We start from the raw sequence: 19,447 nt of genomic DNA on the forward strand, positions 1-19,447 counted from the left end.
CATTGGGCTACAACTTTGGAGACCCAGTTTTGATTCCCTGCTTGGCAATGAAAATCCACTGTGTAATTTGGGCAAGTCACAGTTTCACAACCCCAGAACAAATTTTGCTAAGACGATTTGTGATAGGATTGCCTTATGCCCACCATGAGTTGGAAACAACTTGAAAATACACGACAATAGCAATGAAATAGAATATTACAGGCTTTTATGAATCATGTAGTTGATTTCAGCTTTACATACAACTATTTATATACAGTGTGTTTCAGCTATATTCAATGTTTATATGATACTTAAACACTATAAAATTGGAAACAGGTTATCATTTGTGGTGTTCATTTGTTATACTGTACTAGCTGTGCCCGGCCACGCGTTGCTGTGGTGTTGTCTGGTGGTGTTGGTGAGAACTTGTTGAGGTAGTGGTGGTATTGAATGTCTGTTGTATGGTTGTCTTTATGTTTAGTATGCATTTGGTTGTTTGTGTACTGTGAAAGTGGTGAGGGTAGAGGGGGTCTATGTCCCTGTGTAGTATTGTATAGTATTTATACGTTGTCCATGTGTTGTGAATGCTTGGATTGTGTCCTGCTGCATAGTAGAAAGGGTTGGGCTGGATGGCCCTTAGGGGTCTCTCCAAACTCTTGGATTCTATGCTTCTATTATTATTTTTATTATTATTATTATTATTATTATTATTATTATTATTATTATTATCATCATCATCATCTTCTTCATCATCATCATTATTATGTAGAGGCTGGATGGCCATCTGTCAGGAGTGCTTGGATTGTGTCCTCCTGCATGGTAGAAGGAAGTTGATGTGGATGATCCTTAGGGGTCACTCCAAACCTTAGGATTGTATGATGATGCTATTATTATTATTATTATTATTATTATTATTATTATTATTATTATTATTAATTATTATTGACGCAACGACGTTGTATGACACAGCAAACAAGATAGATATGCTGGATTTCGTTTCACAAAATCACAAGTCGAACACTTCCCAAGTGTCTAGGACTGTGTGATGTATTTTCGGATGATGCGCGCAGATCCCAGTAGGGTGGCCTTTTGCAGTTGGCAGATCGTAATTTTGTCAATGTCTATTGTTTCCAAATGCCGGCTGAGATCTTTTGGCACGGCACCCAGTGTGCCCATCACCACCGGGACCACCTGTACTGGTTTCTGCCAGAGTCTTTGAAGTTCAATCTTGAGGTCCTGATAGCGGCTGAGTTTTTCCTGTTGTTTTTCATCAATGCGACTGTCACCTGGGATGGCAACATCAATGATCCAAACCTTGTTCTTTTCTACAACTGTGATGTCTGGTGTGTTGTGTTCCAGAACTTTGTCAGTCTGGATTCGGAAGTCCCACAGTATCTTTGCGTGTTCATTTTCCACAACCTTTGCAGGTTTGTGATCCCACCAGTTCTTTACTGCAGGGAGGTGGTACTTGAGGCATAAGTTCCAATGGATCATTTGGGCCACAGAGTTGTGCCTCTGTTTGTAGTCTGTCTGTGCAATTTTCTTACAGCAGCTGAGGATATGATCAATGGTTTCGTCGGTTTCCTTGCACAGTCTGCATTTTGGGTCATCAGCTGATTTTTCGATCTTGGCCTTGATTGCATTTGTTCTGATGGCTTGCTCCTGGGCTGCAAGGATCAGGCCTTCTGTCTCCTTCTTCAGGGTCCCATTCGTGAGCCAGAGCCAGGTCTTCTCCTTATCAGCTTTTCCTTCAATTTTGTCAAGGAACTTTCCATGCAGTGTTTTGTTGTGCCAGCTGTCAGCTCTAGTTTGTAGTGCGGTTTTCTTGTACTGGTTTTTTGTCTGCTGTGCTTTGAGGAGTTTCTGATTTTTGACTTCAATCAAAGCAGGTTCTTCACTTTGCTTTACATATTCTGCCAGGGCATGTTCTTCTTCTTTGACTGCTTGTTTGACTTGTAAGAGTCCTCTGCCCCCTGATCTTCTAGGCAGATAGAGCCGGTCAACATCACTGCGAGGGTGCAGTGAATGATGAATGGTCATGAGTTTTCTTGTTTTTCTGTCCAAATTGTCCAGTTCTGCCTGTGTCCAATTTATAATGCCAGCAGTATATCTTATGACAGGTATGGCCCAGGTGTTTATGGCCTTGATGGTGTTGCCTCCATTGAGCTTGCTTTTGAGAATTTTTCTGACCCTTTGTGTGTATTCTTTGCTGACCACAGTTTTCACATGTTCATGCTTGATGTTGTCCAGTTGCAATATGCCCAGATATTTATAGGCCTCTGGCTGGTGACAACTTATTGTTTGGCCATTGGGCATATTTATGCCCTCACTTTCAATGATTTTTCCCTTCTTCAATGCCACCGTCGAACATTTGTCCAAGCCAAACTCCATGCTGATATCAGTGCTAAAAATTCGGACAGTGTTGGTCAGAGACTGGATTTCAGTTTCTGTTTTCCCATACAGCTTCAGGTCATCCATGTACATCAGATGCGAAATTTTGTGAGAATTCTTAGATGTTTGATAGCCGAGATTTGTTTTTTGTAAGATTGTTGACAGAGGGATCATGGCAATAATGAAAAGCAGAGGGGACAATGAATCTCCCTGGAAAATTCCTCTTTTGATGTTGACAAGTCCATAGCTTTCATTTCCAACAAACAGTTCAGTTTTCCAGTGCTCCATCATGTTTTCAATGAAGGTGCCAACGTTTTTACTAATCCCGATGGCGTCCAGGCACTTGATGATCCAGCTGTGTGGGAGTGAGTCAAAGGCCTTTTTGTAGTCAATCCACGTCATGTGAAGATTAGCTTTTCGGCTCTTACAGTTCTCCAGAATCATTTTGTCAATCAATAACTGGTCTTTTGTGCCCCTGCTTTTCCGTTTGTTGCCTTTCTGTTCATCTGGCAAGATGTTTTTTTTCTTCAAGATAGTCTTGAATTCTGTCAGCTATGATGCCAGTCAGTAGTTTAAACATAGTGGGCAGACACGTTATTGGCCTGTAGTTTCCTGTTGCTGCTCCTTTTGCTGGATCCTTTTGTATCAGGTATGTTCTTCCAGTTGTTAGCCATTCACTGATACTTCCTTTCTGCAGCATCTCATTGAATTGTTGGGCCATTTTTCCATGTAAACTAATCAGATGTTTCAGCCAAAATCCATGAAGTTGATCACTACCAGGCGATGTCCAGTTCTTGACTTTTTGCACTCGTTTGCTGATCATTTCAGTTGTTATTTCCATCTGTTCCATTTTGTTCTGTGATAATTTTCCTTCGAACTCCTTTATCCACCCAGCGTTTTTGTTGTAGTTTTTATTATTTTCCCAAAGCTCTTTCCAGAACTTTGTTGTTGCAGTTTTCTCTGGCTTTATGGTTACTGTGTCTGTTGTTTGGTTCAGACTCTGGTAGAACCGTCTTTGGTCTGATTGAAACAGTTGATTTTGTCTGTACTGGATGATTCTGGCTTCATATCTTTCAATTTTTCTGGCTGTTGCTGTAAATTGTTCTTTCACGATTTCCAAAGCTTCTTCAATTTTTTTGGTGTTCAGCCAGTACTTTCGGATCAGGTATTGCTTGATTTTGTCATTCTTCAGTTTCTTCTCTTTCATATTTTTCAGGTTACTTGCATCTGATCTAAGTTTCTTGATTTTCAATTCTAGCCTGACCTTCCACTTTGGTTTTCCAGTCGATTTTCTTTGGGGCTGCCTTGGTTGTAGGAGCCCAAGCTCTTCTGTACTATCACTGCTGCACTGTAGGCATACTGGTTTGTTTGTTCAATTGATGTTATTTGGGCAGTGGAGAGTACTGCATTCACATCTTTCATGAGAGGCGCCAGGTGTCTCTTGGGCACTGTTTTTAGAGTTGGGAGCCGCTGTCTTATTGCATTTGCTGCAGCATGAGCCATGATCTTATCCTTGAGCTCTTGTTGTCTTGCTGTCAAGGTTCCTGGTGGTTCAGCAGATGTTTCAAGTGCTGGTTCTTCAAATTCTTGCAACAGCTCCACACTTTCTTCTGGTTCAATCTGTTCCACCATTCCAAGTGTTGCTGGAGTCTCTGCTGCTGTCTGTGCTGTGGTCTGATGGTAATTTACTTTGCAAATTTTCTGGATTTCTTCGAGTTCAACTTCACTGAACACTTTGTTTCTGATTATGAATCTTCGTTGGTCAGCCAGTCGTGGTTCTGTTATCTGTGAGTCAGGGTACTCTTGTTTCCACAGTTGATGCATCCTTTTTTGGTAGCCACGCCTTTGAGGTTCAGATTTGTAATAGCATTTCATAATTGTGCGGTTTTCTGACATTGTATATTTCTGCCGCTTCTGTGACTGTTCATTTGGGTTTTGATGATTCCGTAGCCCACTTGTCGATGGATGTCCAGAATCAGCAGCATCCACCGCAGTCCTTTTTATCCTGGGCGACGACCGAGCCAGTATAGACTTCGTTTGGGTTTGATTCTCCATAATGCTAATGGGTTAGGTGCTCTTGGTTGTGCTCCTCAGCTGAGGCCTCTCTGGCTTGGTTGGACCTGCCGGTAGTTACACTACCGCCAGCACAGCCCTCAGTCATCATTGGAGCAGCTAAGCCCCCCCACCACGTCAAGGTGGCACCTGCGGGGGGGTTTATTATTATTATTATTATTATTATTATTATTATTATTATTATTAAGAGGCTGGCTAGCCATCTGTTGGGAGTGCTTGGATTGTATCGTCCAATGGCAGAGTTGGGTTGGACTGGATGGCCTTTAGGGGTGTCTCCTAACTGTCTGATTCTATGATTCAATTTGTATTATTATTGTGCAGATCTTAGATGGCTATCTGTCAGGAGTGCTTTGTTTGTGTCGTCCTGTATGGTAGAAGGAAGTTGAACTGGATGATCCTTAGAGTTGTCTCCTAACCTTATGATTGTATGATCTTCTTCTTCTTCTTCTTCTTCTTCTTCTTCTTCTTCTTATTATTATTATTATTATTATTATTATTGAGACGCTGGGTGGCCATCTGTTGGGCATGCTTGGATTGTGTCCTCCTTGGCAGAATTGGGTTGGGTGGGATCACCACAGTAATTATTTCATATTACAGTAGAATCTCACTTATCCAACATTTGCTTATCCAGTGTTCTGGATTATCCAATGCAGTCTGCCTTTTAGTAGTCAATGTTTTTGGAGTCAATTTTCATTGTGATATTTTGGTGCTAAATTTGTAAATACAGTAATTACTACATAGCATTACTGTGCATGGAGCTACTTTTTCTGTCCAATTTGTTGTATAACATTATGTTTGGTGCTTAATTTGTATAATCATTACCTAATTTGATGTTTAATAGGCTTTTTCTGAATCCTTTCTTATTATCCAACATATTCACTTATCCAACGTTCTGCCATCCTGTTTACGTTGGATAAGTGAGACTCTACTGTATATTTATAATCTTATATTATCTGCTTAGAACTGGATTATATGCGGCCCCTTCTTCACAGCTGTATAAAATGCACACTGAAGTGGATTATATGGCAGTGTGGAGTCAAGATAATCCAGTGCCAAGCAGATAATATAAGATTATAAATGGGTTATATAGCTGTGTGGAAGGGCCTTGAGTCTACACTGCCATATAATCCAATGCAAATGAGATAATCTGTGGATGAGGCCTAAGTGAGGCCTAACTGTGCCTGGCCCTGGGCAGAGTAGGTTGATAGGAGTCCAAGTGGGCGGAACTTAGCCTTGTAACTGGCAGTAATTGGATAAAAACAAGTATCCCTCTCTCTCTAATTAGGACTTTATTTTTCTTTTCTTTTTGTTGTATCAACCTAGAACCGTGGATGATGGGTTGTGTTGTCAAATTTCGAGATTGGGGGGCCTGTAGTTTTGTTGTTTTGTCCGCTGCCCTGATGCCATCACTCTTTTATATATATAGATAACTTTGTGTCATTAGGGAGTAGAGTTCTGTGGCGTTGTTTTGCTTTTGCTTTTACAGATTTCCCTTGGGAAAGAGTTTCCTCAAAACACCTTAGGAACTAATTTTATTTCTGTAGCTGTCTCTTTTTGTTTCTGGCTTTTTCTACAGCTTTGGCGGGGGGAAACCGCAAACCTTTTCTCTATTGTGTTGAACATCCTCCTCCCATTCTTCCCCTGCTTCAAATTACCACCTCCACAAACTGCTTTTGGGGAAAATGTAGAAATGGGGTGCTACTATATTATTACCCCTTTTGTCTGCTTGGAAAGTTACTCTCCAAAGGTCACTTATAAATGAGCAGTACTTTTAATATGTTGAATTTCAGGCACAAAATCGAGTAGTCAGTTTCCAGCTGACACAAAAAAGTTGTATAATCTCCAGAAGATTTATAGCTTTATTTAAATTATTTTCAGCCAAGATGAGCATCAGGCAAGGCTAATCTTTCTTGTCACATTCTGCTAAATTGCTTTGATTTGATGATCCTCATCTTTCTTGAAGAATCCTTTTAAGGGGCACTTTTTTGTTACTCATTAAATCTAACTAGAATGTAATGAAGTTGGAGGACACAAAAAGAGCCAAGAGACATTTCCTTCTTTGCACGAACGGTTGTCGGTGAGTCAAGGGGAAGATGTACATATTAGGATTAAATGAATAGTTTTAAATGAAGCTAGAAACCTTAAACCGGTCTAAATGACTAGTGCAGTATAAAATGCAGATTTTTTTTTTGGTAGTGAAAGAGATCTGTGGGCATGGCTCATAACAGATATTTTATTTTTAGTTCTAGTGGTCCCTCCAGGCCATCCTCTCCTCCATCCCAGTGATCTTTTTTTCCTCTTTCTTTGCAGATTCATGTTATTTGAGTGATTATATTCCTTCTGCTTATGTGATTGTTTTAGTCAATTGTTTTGTTTTGTTTTTGTTTTTAATTCTTATAGCGTTTTATAGTGTTTTTAGTGTTTTATTGTACAATGTTTTATGCTGATTTTATATTGGAAACCGCCCTGAGTCCCTTTCGGGAGAGAGGGCGGTATACAAATAAACTTTTACTTACTTACTTACTTACTTATCATGCATGCAGAGGATACCTGTTCCTCACAAACTAGGGTTTCTAGGTTGTTACCTATAGAAGATTAACATGTCTTTCAAAGTCCTGCATACCAAAAGCTTTCTGAGCTGCTCACTTGCTCTTCCCCTTCCCCTTTAATTTATTATTTTGACCAACATTCTACATTACATAGGAGAACCTTCAAAGTGGCAATGACCACCTGAAGCTAAAACCCTGGCTATTTCTCTTATGACAAACTTCTAAATCATTAATAATATATTAACCTGGTTAGATGAGAACAAAACCTTACCCAGTCCAGTATTCCGTCCCTCTGACTGGCCAAACTGGCTAACCAGATATTTCTAGGAAGATCATAAGCTGGACATAATGGCAAAAGTCCTCTCTGATTCTGGTTTTCTAGCAACTGATAATTCAAACATATGTTGTCTCTGAACAAGAGCTTATAAACATTACTGCTGTTTCTAGAAACAAAAGAAAGGCCTTCCTTTCATCCCAACCACACTATCCTGACCTTGAAGGAAGTGAAGAAGAGGCAGCAACTGCTAGACCTAATGCCCTCTCACACTGCCATCCCCTTTTCTTATTGTGTCATGTCTAGTTAGAGTGTAATAGAATAGGGTTGTTGCATGTCTTTCGGGCTGTGTGGCCATGTTCCAGAAGCATTCTCTCCTGACGTTTCGCCCACATCTATGGCAGGCATCCTCAGAGGTTGTGAGGTACCTCACAACCTCTGAGGATGCCTGCCATAGATGTGGGCGAAACGTCAGGAGAGAATGCTTCTGAAACATGGCCACACAGCCCGAAAGACATACAACAACCCTGTGATCCTGGCCATGAAAGCCTTCGACAACACACTGTAATAGAATAGCTTTGTTATTGTGCTACTGTATAACAAAATCAAATGCCTTCCGCAACACACACCACAAAACAACACATCTATCCTTCCACACCCCAACCACCACCACACAGCCCACAATGCCACATCAATGTGAAACCATGGAGATCAACATTAGTCATAATTCTAGGATAAAAGCTCTCTCTCCATCTGTTTGTCCTTGTTTTTGGATCAAGGCCTTTTGTGCCATGACATTGCGCTGGCAATCACTGGCATGAGAAGGGGCATGGGGTGGTTCATGACACCCTGCGCACTCTTCCTCCTCCCCTCATCAAATGGCAAAAAGGGTGGGAACATTGCCCTGCCACCCTTTCTGCCATCACATGGCAAAAAGGTGAGGAAAGTGCAGGTAGCGCCATCAGAGCTACCCAGACTACACTTTGCTCCCTGTAGTGGAGGAGAAAGTGCATTTTGGTGCTTTTCCTCCATGTTGGGAGGAAAGTGGGCACATCATGCGATGGCGCACAGCAGGCTCTGTTCTTGCCACAATTAAAAGCAGAAAAATGTAGCAAAATGCCCTGTGTGAAGAGGGCCTTTGTCACCCTGTACCATCATATTGGCCAGATGGCAATAATTAAAATAAAGAATATGCCAGGTATGGTGGACCCCCAAGAATGCTCTGAGTTTTCTTAAGGCTGCAGAACCTATAAAGTTCTTCCAAATAGAGGAAAGAACAACCAATGATTCTTTCTGCAGAAGTGGGGACCCTTTGGAGCCCCTTTCTGTCTGCCACCATGCAGTTACCAAACCAAGCACAGATGCAGTAGGTTAGAACACTTTCTATAGCATGGTGGTAGAAAGTCACTAGCAGGTTTTCATGCAGTTGTTGGTTCCTTAGAAGTCTCAGGTCGTACAGTCTCTGCTGGGCCTTCTTAACCAACACATGATGGCAGGGAACTGTTCTATTGTTCTTTTACTTTTAAAGCACCATGTACAATGCTGGACATATCCCAGAACTCACATTTAACATGACCAGTAGGGTGAGAGATTCTGGTCAAGATCCTACACCAAATGGGCATGCCATAATGGTCAACCCATACAGTTTCTATGTCTTCCTCTCCATTACCTCTCAAGTCCCATGCAGGGTTGCTGCAGCTGTCCTTACTGATGAAAAGGGGAGACAGGAGGGATACAGTTCAGAAGAGGAAGATGCAGATGGCCTGAGTTCATGGGGAAATGAAATGAGGGTACAAACCAAGGTGGAATGCATTTGATAAAGAGGATACAGCAATATAAGAGGGTTGATGCTGTCTTACATATTATAAGGTGAATGTGCACAAGTTACCCACTGAGATTTTCAACTTACTAGTCCCTCTCTTTAGATCATCTATTTATCTGCATATGTGTAAGGCTAAAATGTGGGGCAAGGGTCACAATGATTCTCTCCCCTCCCCCCAATTCTGTGTGCATGATCTTTCATATTCAGCATGAAGATTGGAAATCTATTTAACATGAGGCTTGAGCTTGGCTTTGGGAAAGTAGGCTTTTGGACTGCAGTATCCAAAATCCCCTGTCACTATGGTCACTGCCATGCTTACTGAACTGTGATCCAAAAAGGAAATTCATGAGCTCAGTGCAATTTACCCTCATCTTTTCAGTTAGGAAATGTCAATAAAACACAATACATGTAATAGCTGCAAAAGCTTTCATGCTTATTAGCAACCAGAGTTCTCAGTATTATGTATTTCATTTATATACTACCCATTCTTATAACTGGCAGCCGCTTATGCTAAGGAATAAATGATAGGTTGGCGCCCTCTCTATCCTCCTTCAAGAAACACTCTGAAGACCTAGACGTTTAGGTTGGCCTTTGGTGAGACAGTCACTGGATGACCAGCCTCAGTTGGCACTATAACTCTATCCTGAATTTTATTAGGTCCCTTTTATTCTGGTATTTTAACTGATGATGCAGTCCCCCCCACCAATGAAGTCGACTGAATTTTACTTGGTGGTTATTAACTCTTGTTTTATTGTCTTACTGTGTTTCATTTTTTTTTTGTATATTGTTAAATGTATTTATGCTGTTGTTTTTGTAAATTGTGCTAGTTGGGCCTTGCCCCATGTGAGCTGCCCTGAGTCCCCGCGGGGAGATGGTGGCAGGGTATAAATAAAGTATTATTATTATTATTATTATTATTATTATTATTATTATTATTATTATTATTATAGTCATTCATCACAGATGGCAATATCAAAGACAGCTGTGTATACTGGGTGAAATGAGTTTGCACCAATGTACTGGATGTGGCATAAAATGCCCTGGTAAAAAACTAATGGCCTACTTCATCTTGTCATCTCCTCATCAAATAGTGTAGTCTTTTGATCTCACTTCCTCTGCCACTTTCGGTTTCCTCACATCCTCTTCTGACAGTCTTTAAAAGAAACTTTGTAAGGATCTAGGAAAGTCCCCCTCCCCCAGCTCTTTTTTTTCATGGTACGACTAGAATAAATCCTTCTCTTCCCAAATGCCATCTGGCATCTGGCAGTTGCATTTCAGCTTCACAGTCTCAAATTTAAGTGTAAGCTCCTTTGCAGAGTTTTCAAGGACGGCATGACACAATGTGAGTGCTATGTACAATGAAGACATATGAACTATGAGACATACCAAACAAATTCTTTGCATATTTGTTCTGTGGCACAGCATCCATCACCACAGGGAAGGGAGAGTGTCCAAAACAGCAGGGGAAAATGCTTCCACTTCCTGTTCTTGGGCTATAATTCATTTAAAGCTTGGTGCATTAATGCTACCACTCAAACATCAGATACAAATCTCTCCTTCACCTTCTGTCTGTTTGCTATTTTCACAGAAACAAGGTTATCTGGGAAAGCTGTGGGGGACTAGGTTGAGGCATGCTTAACCCACTGTTGCCAAGTAGGATCTATTATCCATTTACAGCAATTGAGCATATTATCCTTATTTTTGTTTCAGAGAGGAATGGATCTTCATATTTTCTTGTATTTAGTAGAAGGCCCTATATTCAGTCCCTGGCAACTTGAGATAGGGGTTGGAAGATCCCTCCATGAAATCCTGGAGAATGGCACCCAGGTAGTGCATATAATACTGAGACATAGGATCTGACACAGTTCAAATAAAACTAATTCAATGGTCTGACTCAGCCCAAGTCCAGCTGATTCAAAATTTTCACTTTGGAAAAGTTTCTCTTTTTGACTACAGTTCTCAAAAACTATCAGCCAACAAGGTCACTGGCCATATTCCCCTCCCCTGCCCCCAGAATTTTTTTTGGGCCTCTTTAGGTCTTAAAGTATGGTTTGATGGCATGTTTCCATCCCAAGAATAATCAAAATACATGCTTTGGTCTTAGACATCCATGGAGTGATGACTTGGAATATATCCCCCATGACTACAGAGGTCATGCAGTATTCTCTTCAGTCACCCATGGTAACTTGACTATAACAACATGTGGACACAATTATAGTGAATCAGTGGGTTGTGTACTGTTCATTCAATCGGTTGCCTCAATAGCAGATGTTGTGTGACATACAAATAAAACATTTTTAAAAATCAAAATCTTGAACAAGTTTTTCATTTGCTTGTCTTCTTAGCCTCCTTCTACACAGCTTTATAAAGTCCACATTATCTGCTTTGAACTGGATTATTGGCAATGTAAACTAAGATAACCCAATTCAAATCAGATAATATGGATTTTCTGCTGTGTTAACCTGGATTATCTTAGCAGTGTAGAAGGGGCCAATGTTCACAATATAACTCCAACCCTGTAATATATAGTAAAAAAAAGTATGTTGTATGAATTAATAAAGGGCACAACTTGTTTCACCACCTGATAAATGCTATATGGATACACTGGCTAGATTCTCAGAATACCAATTTAGTTATTTGATTTGGGCTTTCTTTAGGCATCTTAAAAATCATTCTGAAAACACACATCTGAACACATAGGAAAACATTCATTCCAGGTTCAGCCTAACATTGTGGTCTTCTGATTTGACTGAAGGAAATATATGACTGAGAAAGTATCCAAAGCATCTCTTGAAGTAATTGACTAACTCAAAGTTTTTTGGCTGTTTTATGCAGCAAATGAAATAAAGTTTTTGGCTACCAAACCTCAGCTGCTCAATGTAATTGAGATCACTCTGAGATTGAATGCTTTCTCTAAATGTAGGGCTCCAACAATATTAATGTTTTTAGCTTGCAAGATTGATGCAGTCTAAGCTGAAACACGAAAGAAGGTTCTATTAGAGCCATTACATGCTCTCTTCAGGAGCCCACTGTAATATGATTTCTTCCCCACTGTCTCCTTGATAGGAAGCATTGTGGTGTCCTCACAGCATGGAAGCCAGCTTGCTCTCCTTTTGCAGGGCTTACTGAACCTAGAGAAATATTTTAACTCTATAATACCTGTGAAGCAAGAGAATTTGTGGGAAAAGTTTATCTGTAGGTCAAGCTAGTTTACTGTAGTACTGGGATGCAACACCCTCCAGGGAAATCTTCTCTAAACTCATTCCTTCTAGATATTGATCACAAGCCATGGCTGATGGAAGTTGTAGCCTGAAACTTTTAGAGTTACGCACATTGAGGGAGATCACACTTGGAAAACAAAGCAAGTGGACAATATTTTAAAAATAAAAGCCACTTACATTTTTCTCTGGAATTGGTGGTGTGCAAAGGCTAACAAAGATAATAACAGCTGCTGTGAGTACACACAGGATGATAGCAAAGTATAGATAGTGGACATTTTTCATCACAGCTGGCCTTTGGTCTTCCTCACCACAAGAAGGTGTCATGTAGATAAACTCCATAACCATTCGAACAATACCGACAACTAAACCAAACACCAGACCCCAAAAAGCACCCTAGGAAGAAAATGTAAGAAGAGAGATGTGATGAAATGAACCTGGAAAATACCAATGTGTTTATAGAGTTGATCAAAACAATGTCTCATTGAATATGTTATTCTCTCTCTTTGCCTTCAATAGAGGAACAGATGGAAACTAATTAGAATATGATCTCACTGAGGATATGGTCCTGAACATATCATGAAAACAGGAAACATGGGTAATAGTGAACCCTATCGAAATGAATGACTTCCACTGGAAGTTATCATAGAATTACATAGGAGGACCTAGGAAATGTTATTGGTTGCAGATAGGTGAGACCGCAGGCACTGGTTCTATGGGTATAGGGATCATACTGTTTAATTAAAATATATTCCTTGACCATTTGGCTGCATATTGATATAATAGCATGCACTGTTGGGAAAAAATGAATAGCATCCATTTTGCCAATAATAATAATATAATAATAAAACTTTATTTATATACCGCCCTATCTCCCAGAAGGGACTCAGGTGGTTTACAACAGTAATACACAGCATGCAATACATAATACATACAATACATAACAATATAAAAACAGATTACTACACAAAATAAAATGTTACACTAAAAATAGCAATCAATGATGATCACAACACGTTCCAATCAGGGGGCGAGGGTCCATATTCCCATAGGTTAAACATGGTCCATAATCAGGGAAGATGAGACTATGCAATGTATATCGGGTCAAAGTAGGTGAGTTAACCAGAATAGATTCATTTGAACACCTGCTGAAACCACCAGGTTTTGAGCTCCTTACGGAAGGAATGCAGAGTAGGGGCCAACCTAATCTCCTTAGGGAGGGCATTCCAGAGCCGGGGTGCCACTACTAAGAAGGCCAGCTCCCTCGTCCCCACCAATCTTGCTTGGGATGGTGGTGGGAGCGAGAGGAGGGCCTCCCCAGCAGATCTCAAGGACTGCACTGGTTCATAGGGGGAGATGCGATCACGGAGATAGGCAGGGCCCTAGCCGTGCAGGGCTTTATAGGTCAAGGCCTACACCTTGAATTGGGCCCAACAAGTTATCGGCAGCCAGTGGAGCTGCTTTAATAGGGGTGTTGCAGTAATCCAGTCCAGATGTAACCATGGCATGGACCACTGTGGCCCAGTCAGACTTCTCGAGGTATGGTCAAAGCTGGCACACAAGCTTTAACTGTCAAAGGCCCTCCTGGCTACCGTCGACAAGCATCAACGATGAGTCCAAGAGGACCCCCAGACTGTGGACCTGTGTCCTCAGGGGGAGTGCAACACCGTCGAGCACAGGTTGCCACCCAATACCCCCATTAATCCCACAACTGACCAGGAGGGTCTCTGTCTTGTCTGGATTAAGCTTCAACTTGTTAGCCCTCATCCAGTCCATCATAGCTGCCAGGCACTGGTTTAGGGTCTGGGTGGCTTCCTTGGAATTCGGTGGAAAAGAGTAGTACAGTTGGGTGTCATCTGTGTAGAGATGGCACCGAACTCCAAAAACCCGGATGACCTCGCACAGCGGTTTCATGTAGATATTAAAAAGCATGGGGGATAGATGGAACCTTGCGAGACCCCACATGTCAAAGGCCAGTATCGAACACTGCTGAGATATCAAAGAGAACCAGTAGGGATGCACTCCCCCTATCCAGCTCTCTGAGGAGGTTGTCCACCAAGGCGACCAAAGCCGTCTCAGTCCTGTAACCAGGTCTGAAACCAGACTGAGACAAATCTAGATAATTGGTCTTGTCCAAGAATTCCTGGAGCTGAGAAGCAATCACTCTCTCCAAGATCTTACCCAATCATGAAGTGCTGATGTTTTTCCTGACTATTTCATTATCATCAGTATCTCCAGGAACATTAATAGGCCGAGAACGTATTAAGGAGGAAAAATGAATTTGTCTCCTACACGTATGGTATATTTCACAAAGAAGGTGGAGTTACAAAATGTAATCAGAACAGCAGTGGTACACTCCTGAGCTAGAGAATGAGTGCTAATGTGTCAACCTACTGCTCATACCTCATCGCACTAGAGCTTGGATCAATTTTAAATCCACTTTAAATCCACTTTAGGGAGGGGCCTTTAAATAGCTCAGCCAGACAGGTCCTGGGCCTCACCAAACTACAAATCCCAGAATTCTGCAGGAGGCAGAAACTGGATTTAAAGTGGATAAATGCTCAAGTGTGATGAGGTATGTCACAAGAATCAAATGGGCAGAACTCTTATGTTTTAAGGAGGGGACTGTGTTTCATCTGGAGAATCTTGTACAACACTCCTGCCTTGGAAAATGAAGAATGGATGTAGCTTTTTAAGTATGCAAAATACATGGTAATTATATCTAATATTGACATAGAATGTGAGCCAGTGTAGTATAGTGTAATGATTTTGTTGTTGGACTAGGACACTGAGGCCATGGAAACCCACTGGGTGATCTTGGGTAAGTCACACTCTCTTAGCCTTAGAGGAAAGCAAAAGCAAACTCTTTCTGAACAAATTCTGCCAAGAAAACCCTGTGATAGGTCCACCAAAAATACTGAAGAAACACAATTGTCCCATTTGTATATGTGCCTTTAAGTCACCTGTTGACTTATGGCAACCCCATCAATTTCATATGGTTTCTTTAGGCAGGGAACATTCAGAGGTTCTTTAGAATAAGTAATTCATATTGGGATGTTATTTCCCCTTCCAATTGGGAAGTTTTTTTATTGTTGTTGCTCTTTGTTTTGATCTGTGATTGAATAGTTGTGTAAGCTAGAGCACTGGAGCCCTCGGTGGCGTAGTGGACTAAAGCCTTGAAACTTGAAGGTTTGGTTGCTGACCTGAAGGCTGCCAGGTTCGAATCCCACCCGGGGAGAGCGCAGATGAGCTCCCTCTATCAGCTCCAGCTCCATGCGGGAACACGAGAGAAGCCTCCCACAAGGATGGTAAAAGCATCAAAACATCCCGGCATCCCCTGGGCAACGTCCTCGCAGACGGCCAATTCTCTCACACCAGAAGCGACTTGCAGTTTCTCAAATCGCTCCTGACACACACACAAAAAAAAGCTAGAGCAGGCATGGGCAAACTTCATCCCTGCAGATGTTTTGGACTTCAACTCCCAGAAATCTCAGCCAGCTTACCAGCTGTTAGGAATGGTAAGAATTGAAGTCTAAAACACCCAGGGAGCTGTAGTTTGCCCATGCCTGACCTAAAGGCAAAGATGTAAAATGTGTTTGTCAAATTAGTGTTTGTTCTATGGCCTATGAATATGATTTCTTTTTTAAAAAATGAAAGAAAGAAAATGCATCATCTCCTGTGCATTAAGGTTTAGGGGCCAGAGAATAGTAAAATGACATTTACTTGTGTCATTTTGGAGAATATGGAACTTCCCTCAACAAGAGATGCCAAAGGGTGGTGTAATCCCTGAATGTAAAACTTGAAGATCACAATATTTATTACATTTGCCAAAATGATGCCAATAAAAATGGCTTGATTCCTGTGGTTAGATCTCTCTCCTAAGACCGCTCTCATGAAGCATCAGACCAAAGAAGATTTGATGCCTGGAAGAATAAAATTAGAGAAATTCTGTCTCAGAATAAGAATTACGTTTTTGATTGTTTGCAAAGGGAGGTGGAGAAGACTGAGAGTAAGTGTTGGCTGTTCATTTTGGAGTTCCTTTTCCTTCCTCCTCCCCCCGCTTATTTCCTGTGTCATATCACTACTTTCTGTTAAACCAGTAATCAAAGTCCTAAGAATCCTTCTAAATAGACGCTGTATCCTAATGGGGGCTAAATTCCACAGATGTTGCATTCAAGAGAAAGTAGTCAATAATACTGTAATGAATGGTCTTGTCTGCCCTTAAAACTATGAAACGATGACATTTGGGAGATGCTATTATTCACAGGAACATCTTCATTGATTCTGTACTTACTGGCTCATTGATCCTCTTGCAGAAGATTGCTAGGATGAAGAGTGCAGTGATGGGTGGCGCTAGGTAACTGGTTATTGACTGAATGTAGTCAAAGAGCTGACCACTGTTGGCTGTCTGGATGATAGGGATCCAGAGAATGCTAATGGCAACAAGGATTAGAACAAACACCCTGGGGGAGCAGAACAAAGGTAATTACTTCTGCACAACTTCTGCACAAATCTATTTTTTTCAATGAAACTATGTAAAGGGGAAAATAATCATTACATAAGTTGATAGGTTTTTGGGGAAACTCAGCAAATGTGTAGTTAAAGTTCAGATAGAGAGATCTGTAAATATGGTACAAATTAAGTCTTCCTTATCACAATATCTGAAATATGAAATACTCCAAAATCCAACACTTTATGCCACCCTTTGTCTGTGAGGATGGTTAGTCATATGTCCAGAGCCTAGAGTGGCAATGCATGGTGGAGTGGACAGTACACCCTGGAAATAGTCCACAAGGGCAAGAGCAGAGCCTCTGCCTATGTTCAGCCCAGAGAGAATGGAAACGATTCACAGAGGGCAGCGGGAGGATTTTCCTCTCCCTCATTGGCTACTTTGCTGAGAGAAAACAATGCTGATGGTCCAGAATGTGTCTGGTACATCTGCTTTTTTTTTTGCAAGGTCTTTGTATAAGTGGAGTCCAATTCTTTCTCCCGTTTCTCTTTCATTCAATTGCTGGCAGTGTGCCAAGTGTGTGTATGTGGGGACTTGGTAGGTGCTGTATTTGTAATTAATCCCCTGAAAATACAAAAAAAAGGACCCCCCTCCAAATCTGGTCCTAAAAGTTTTGGATCAGGGAGACTTAAACTGCATTGCTGAAGCTTGTTGGATAGTTCAGTATCCCAGGGAACTGAAGGATATGCTGTTTTTAATGTTTACTTACTGCAGTGCAATCTGCAGTAGGCAATGGCCCACATCTACTAGCTTTGTAGGTCAAGGGTGTGTGACCTTGCCCATTCAAATATGGATTGACATCATGCTTAGTAATGTGGATCGGACCTGGTAGTTTAGATGCAGCTATTCTTATCTGAAGCTGAACTCTAAGCTTCAGAATGGAAAACATGTTCTGCAGGACTTAATTTGAGATAAGTTCCCCTGATTTTTATAGTACAGTAGAGTCTCACTTATCCAATCTTTGCTTATCCAACATTCTGTATTATCCAACACAGTCTGTCTTTTAGTAGTCAATGTTTCTGTGGTCAATGTTTTCAATACATTGTGATGTTTTGGTACTAAATTCGTAAATACAGTAATTACTACATAATGTTATCGTGTATTGAACTGCTTTTTCCTGTTGATTTGTTGTAAAACATGATGTTTTGGTGCTTAATTTGTAAAATCATAACGTAATTTGATGTTTAATAGGCCTTTCCTTAATCCCTCCTTATTATCCAACATTTTCGCTTATCCAACATTTTGCCGGCCCGTTTATGTTGGATGTTTATGAATCTACTGTACTTTGAAGACTTGTCACAATGTTTGGATTGTTTGGACTTCAACTGGATATTAGTAAGACTGGGTGCATACACGTAGATCTGAGTAAAGCAATACTCACAATTGAGCCTATGTAATTGTTACAGAAATGTAGTTGAATTTGATGCACCATTGCATAATGCGCAGCTGAGTGCATTCAGGACTGTGTAACCTATGTTGCTCTGGAGCAATTCATGAGTGATTCAAATAAGTAAATAAAGTCATAGGAAATAAATAAGGACCTGCCAACAATCATGAGTTCCTGCTCAGTGGCCTTCTTACGGAGTCGCTGCCAGATATCAATGGCAAAAAGTGTGCTGCTGCTGTTGAATATTGAGGTGAGAGAACTCATCAAGGCAGCCATCATCACAGCAATCATCAAACCACGGAGGCCTAAGAAATAGACCAATAAATCAATATTTAGTTAAAATCAATAATCAAAGTAGTATTGACCAAGCCCATTCTAGGCTCCAAAGAAAAATGGTCTTACCTACAGGCATGAGTTCCATCACCAGCTTAGGGTAAGCAATGTTTGAACAGCCCACTTTAGCTCCACAGATGTCCTCACAGATTTCTGGGTCTACACAGCCCACCTCATCTGTAGTATATAAATACAGTTGTGGTTCAAATGCTATTGGTGATGAATACAGGCATAGTAGTTCATTATGCCAGCGTCTATACTTTGAAATCATGGAAGGAGGATAGGGATGATGGCACAAATTTGCTGCAACAGCTAAGGCAACCAAATATCTAGGGTGTGGTTAGACAAGAAACATAAAGAAAGTAGTTGGCCTTTATATACAATGAAGGCTCACAAATATCCTTTCAAAATATGGACTTTATCATACTAGCCTTTTGTCTCATGTAAACCATGTTCTTAAACAAACAGAAACAGATTGTTAATGAAACAATCATCTCATTACAATAATGCTATGTTGCCACTTTGTTAATGTGTCTTCTCATGATCTGCCTTCAACACAACTTTACCTCCTACCCTTGTTTGCCCTACCTACCATCTGACAATAGATATGATCCTGCATTATATGGTAAATTGCAAGTTCCCCCAGATGAAACCACCTATCCTCCTCTCTTAAATGGAGAACTTCCTGTGCTGGGCACCTCCAACACAGGCATTGGGTGGTCTGGGAAGAGCAGGGGCAACATATAGCTGTCTGGCTATATTTCCACAGCCAGCTCCTTGATAACGCTGCCATCCTTTGGGACATCCTAGGATTATGTTGTAATGTGCCAGTCAGATTTACAGCTACCAAAAGGATGCCAATGGCATATGTTTAAACACCTTAGTGCTATCCAATGAATTCCATAAACCAC

The 19,447-nt window shown here is 41.0% G+C and overlaps 1 protein-coding gene across 1 annotated transcript in view; it reads right to left on the bottom strand.

Annotated features, from left to right (window-relative positions):
• slc5a9 (solute carrier family 5 member 9) overlaps positions 1 to 19,447 on the bottom strand; it is a 56,539-nt gene that overhangs the window by 12,293 nt on the left and 24,799 nt on the right. The window contains exons 9-12 of the mRNA XM_062978321.1: positions 18,606 to 18,713; positions 18,358 to 18,508; positions 16,601 to 16,769; positions 12,487 to 12,702 (exon numbers count right to left, since the gene is read on the bottom strand). Of these exons, the coding sequence (XP_062834391.1) occupies positions 12,487 to 12,702; positions 16,601 to 16,769; positions 18,358 to 18,508; positions 18,606 to 18,713 (644 nt within the window). The remainder of the gene's footprint in view (positions 1 to 12,486; positions 12,703 to 16,600; positions 16,770 to 18,357; positions 18,509 to 18,605; positions 18,714 to 19,447) is intronic.

The sequence above is a fragment of the Anolis carolinensis genome, chromosome 4 (genome assembly GCF_035594765.1).
Source record: "Anolis carolinensis isolate JA03-04 chromosome 4, rAnoCar3.1.pri, whole genome shotgun sequence".
NCBI classification, from domain to species: domain Eukaryota; kingdom Metazoa; phylum Chordata; class Lepidosauria; order Squamata; family Dactyloidae; genus Anolis; species Anolis carolinensis.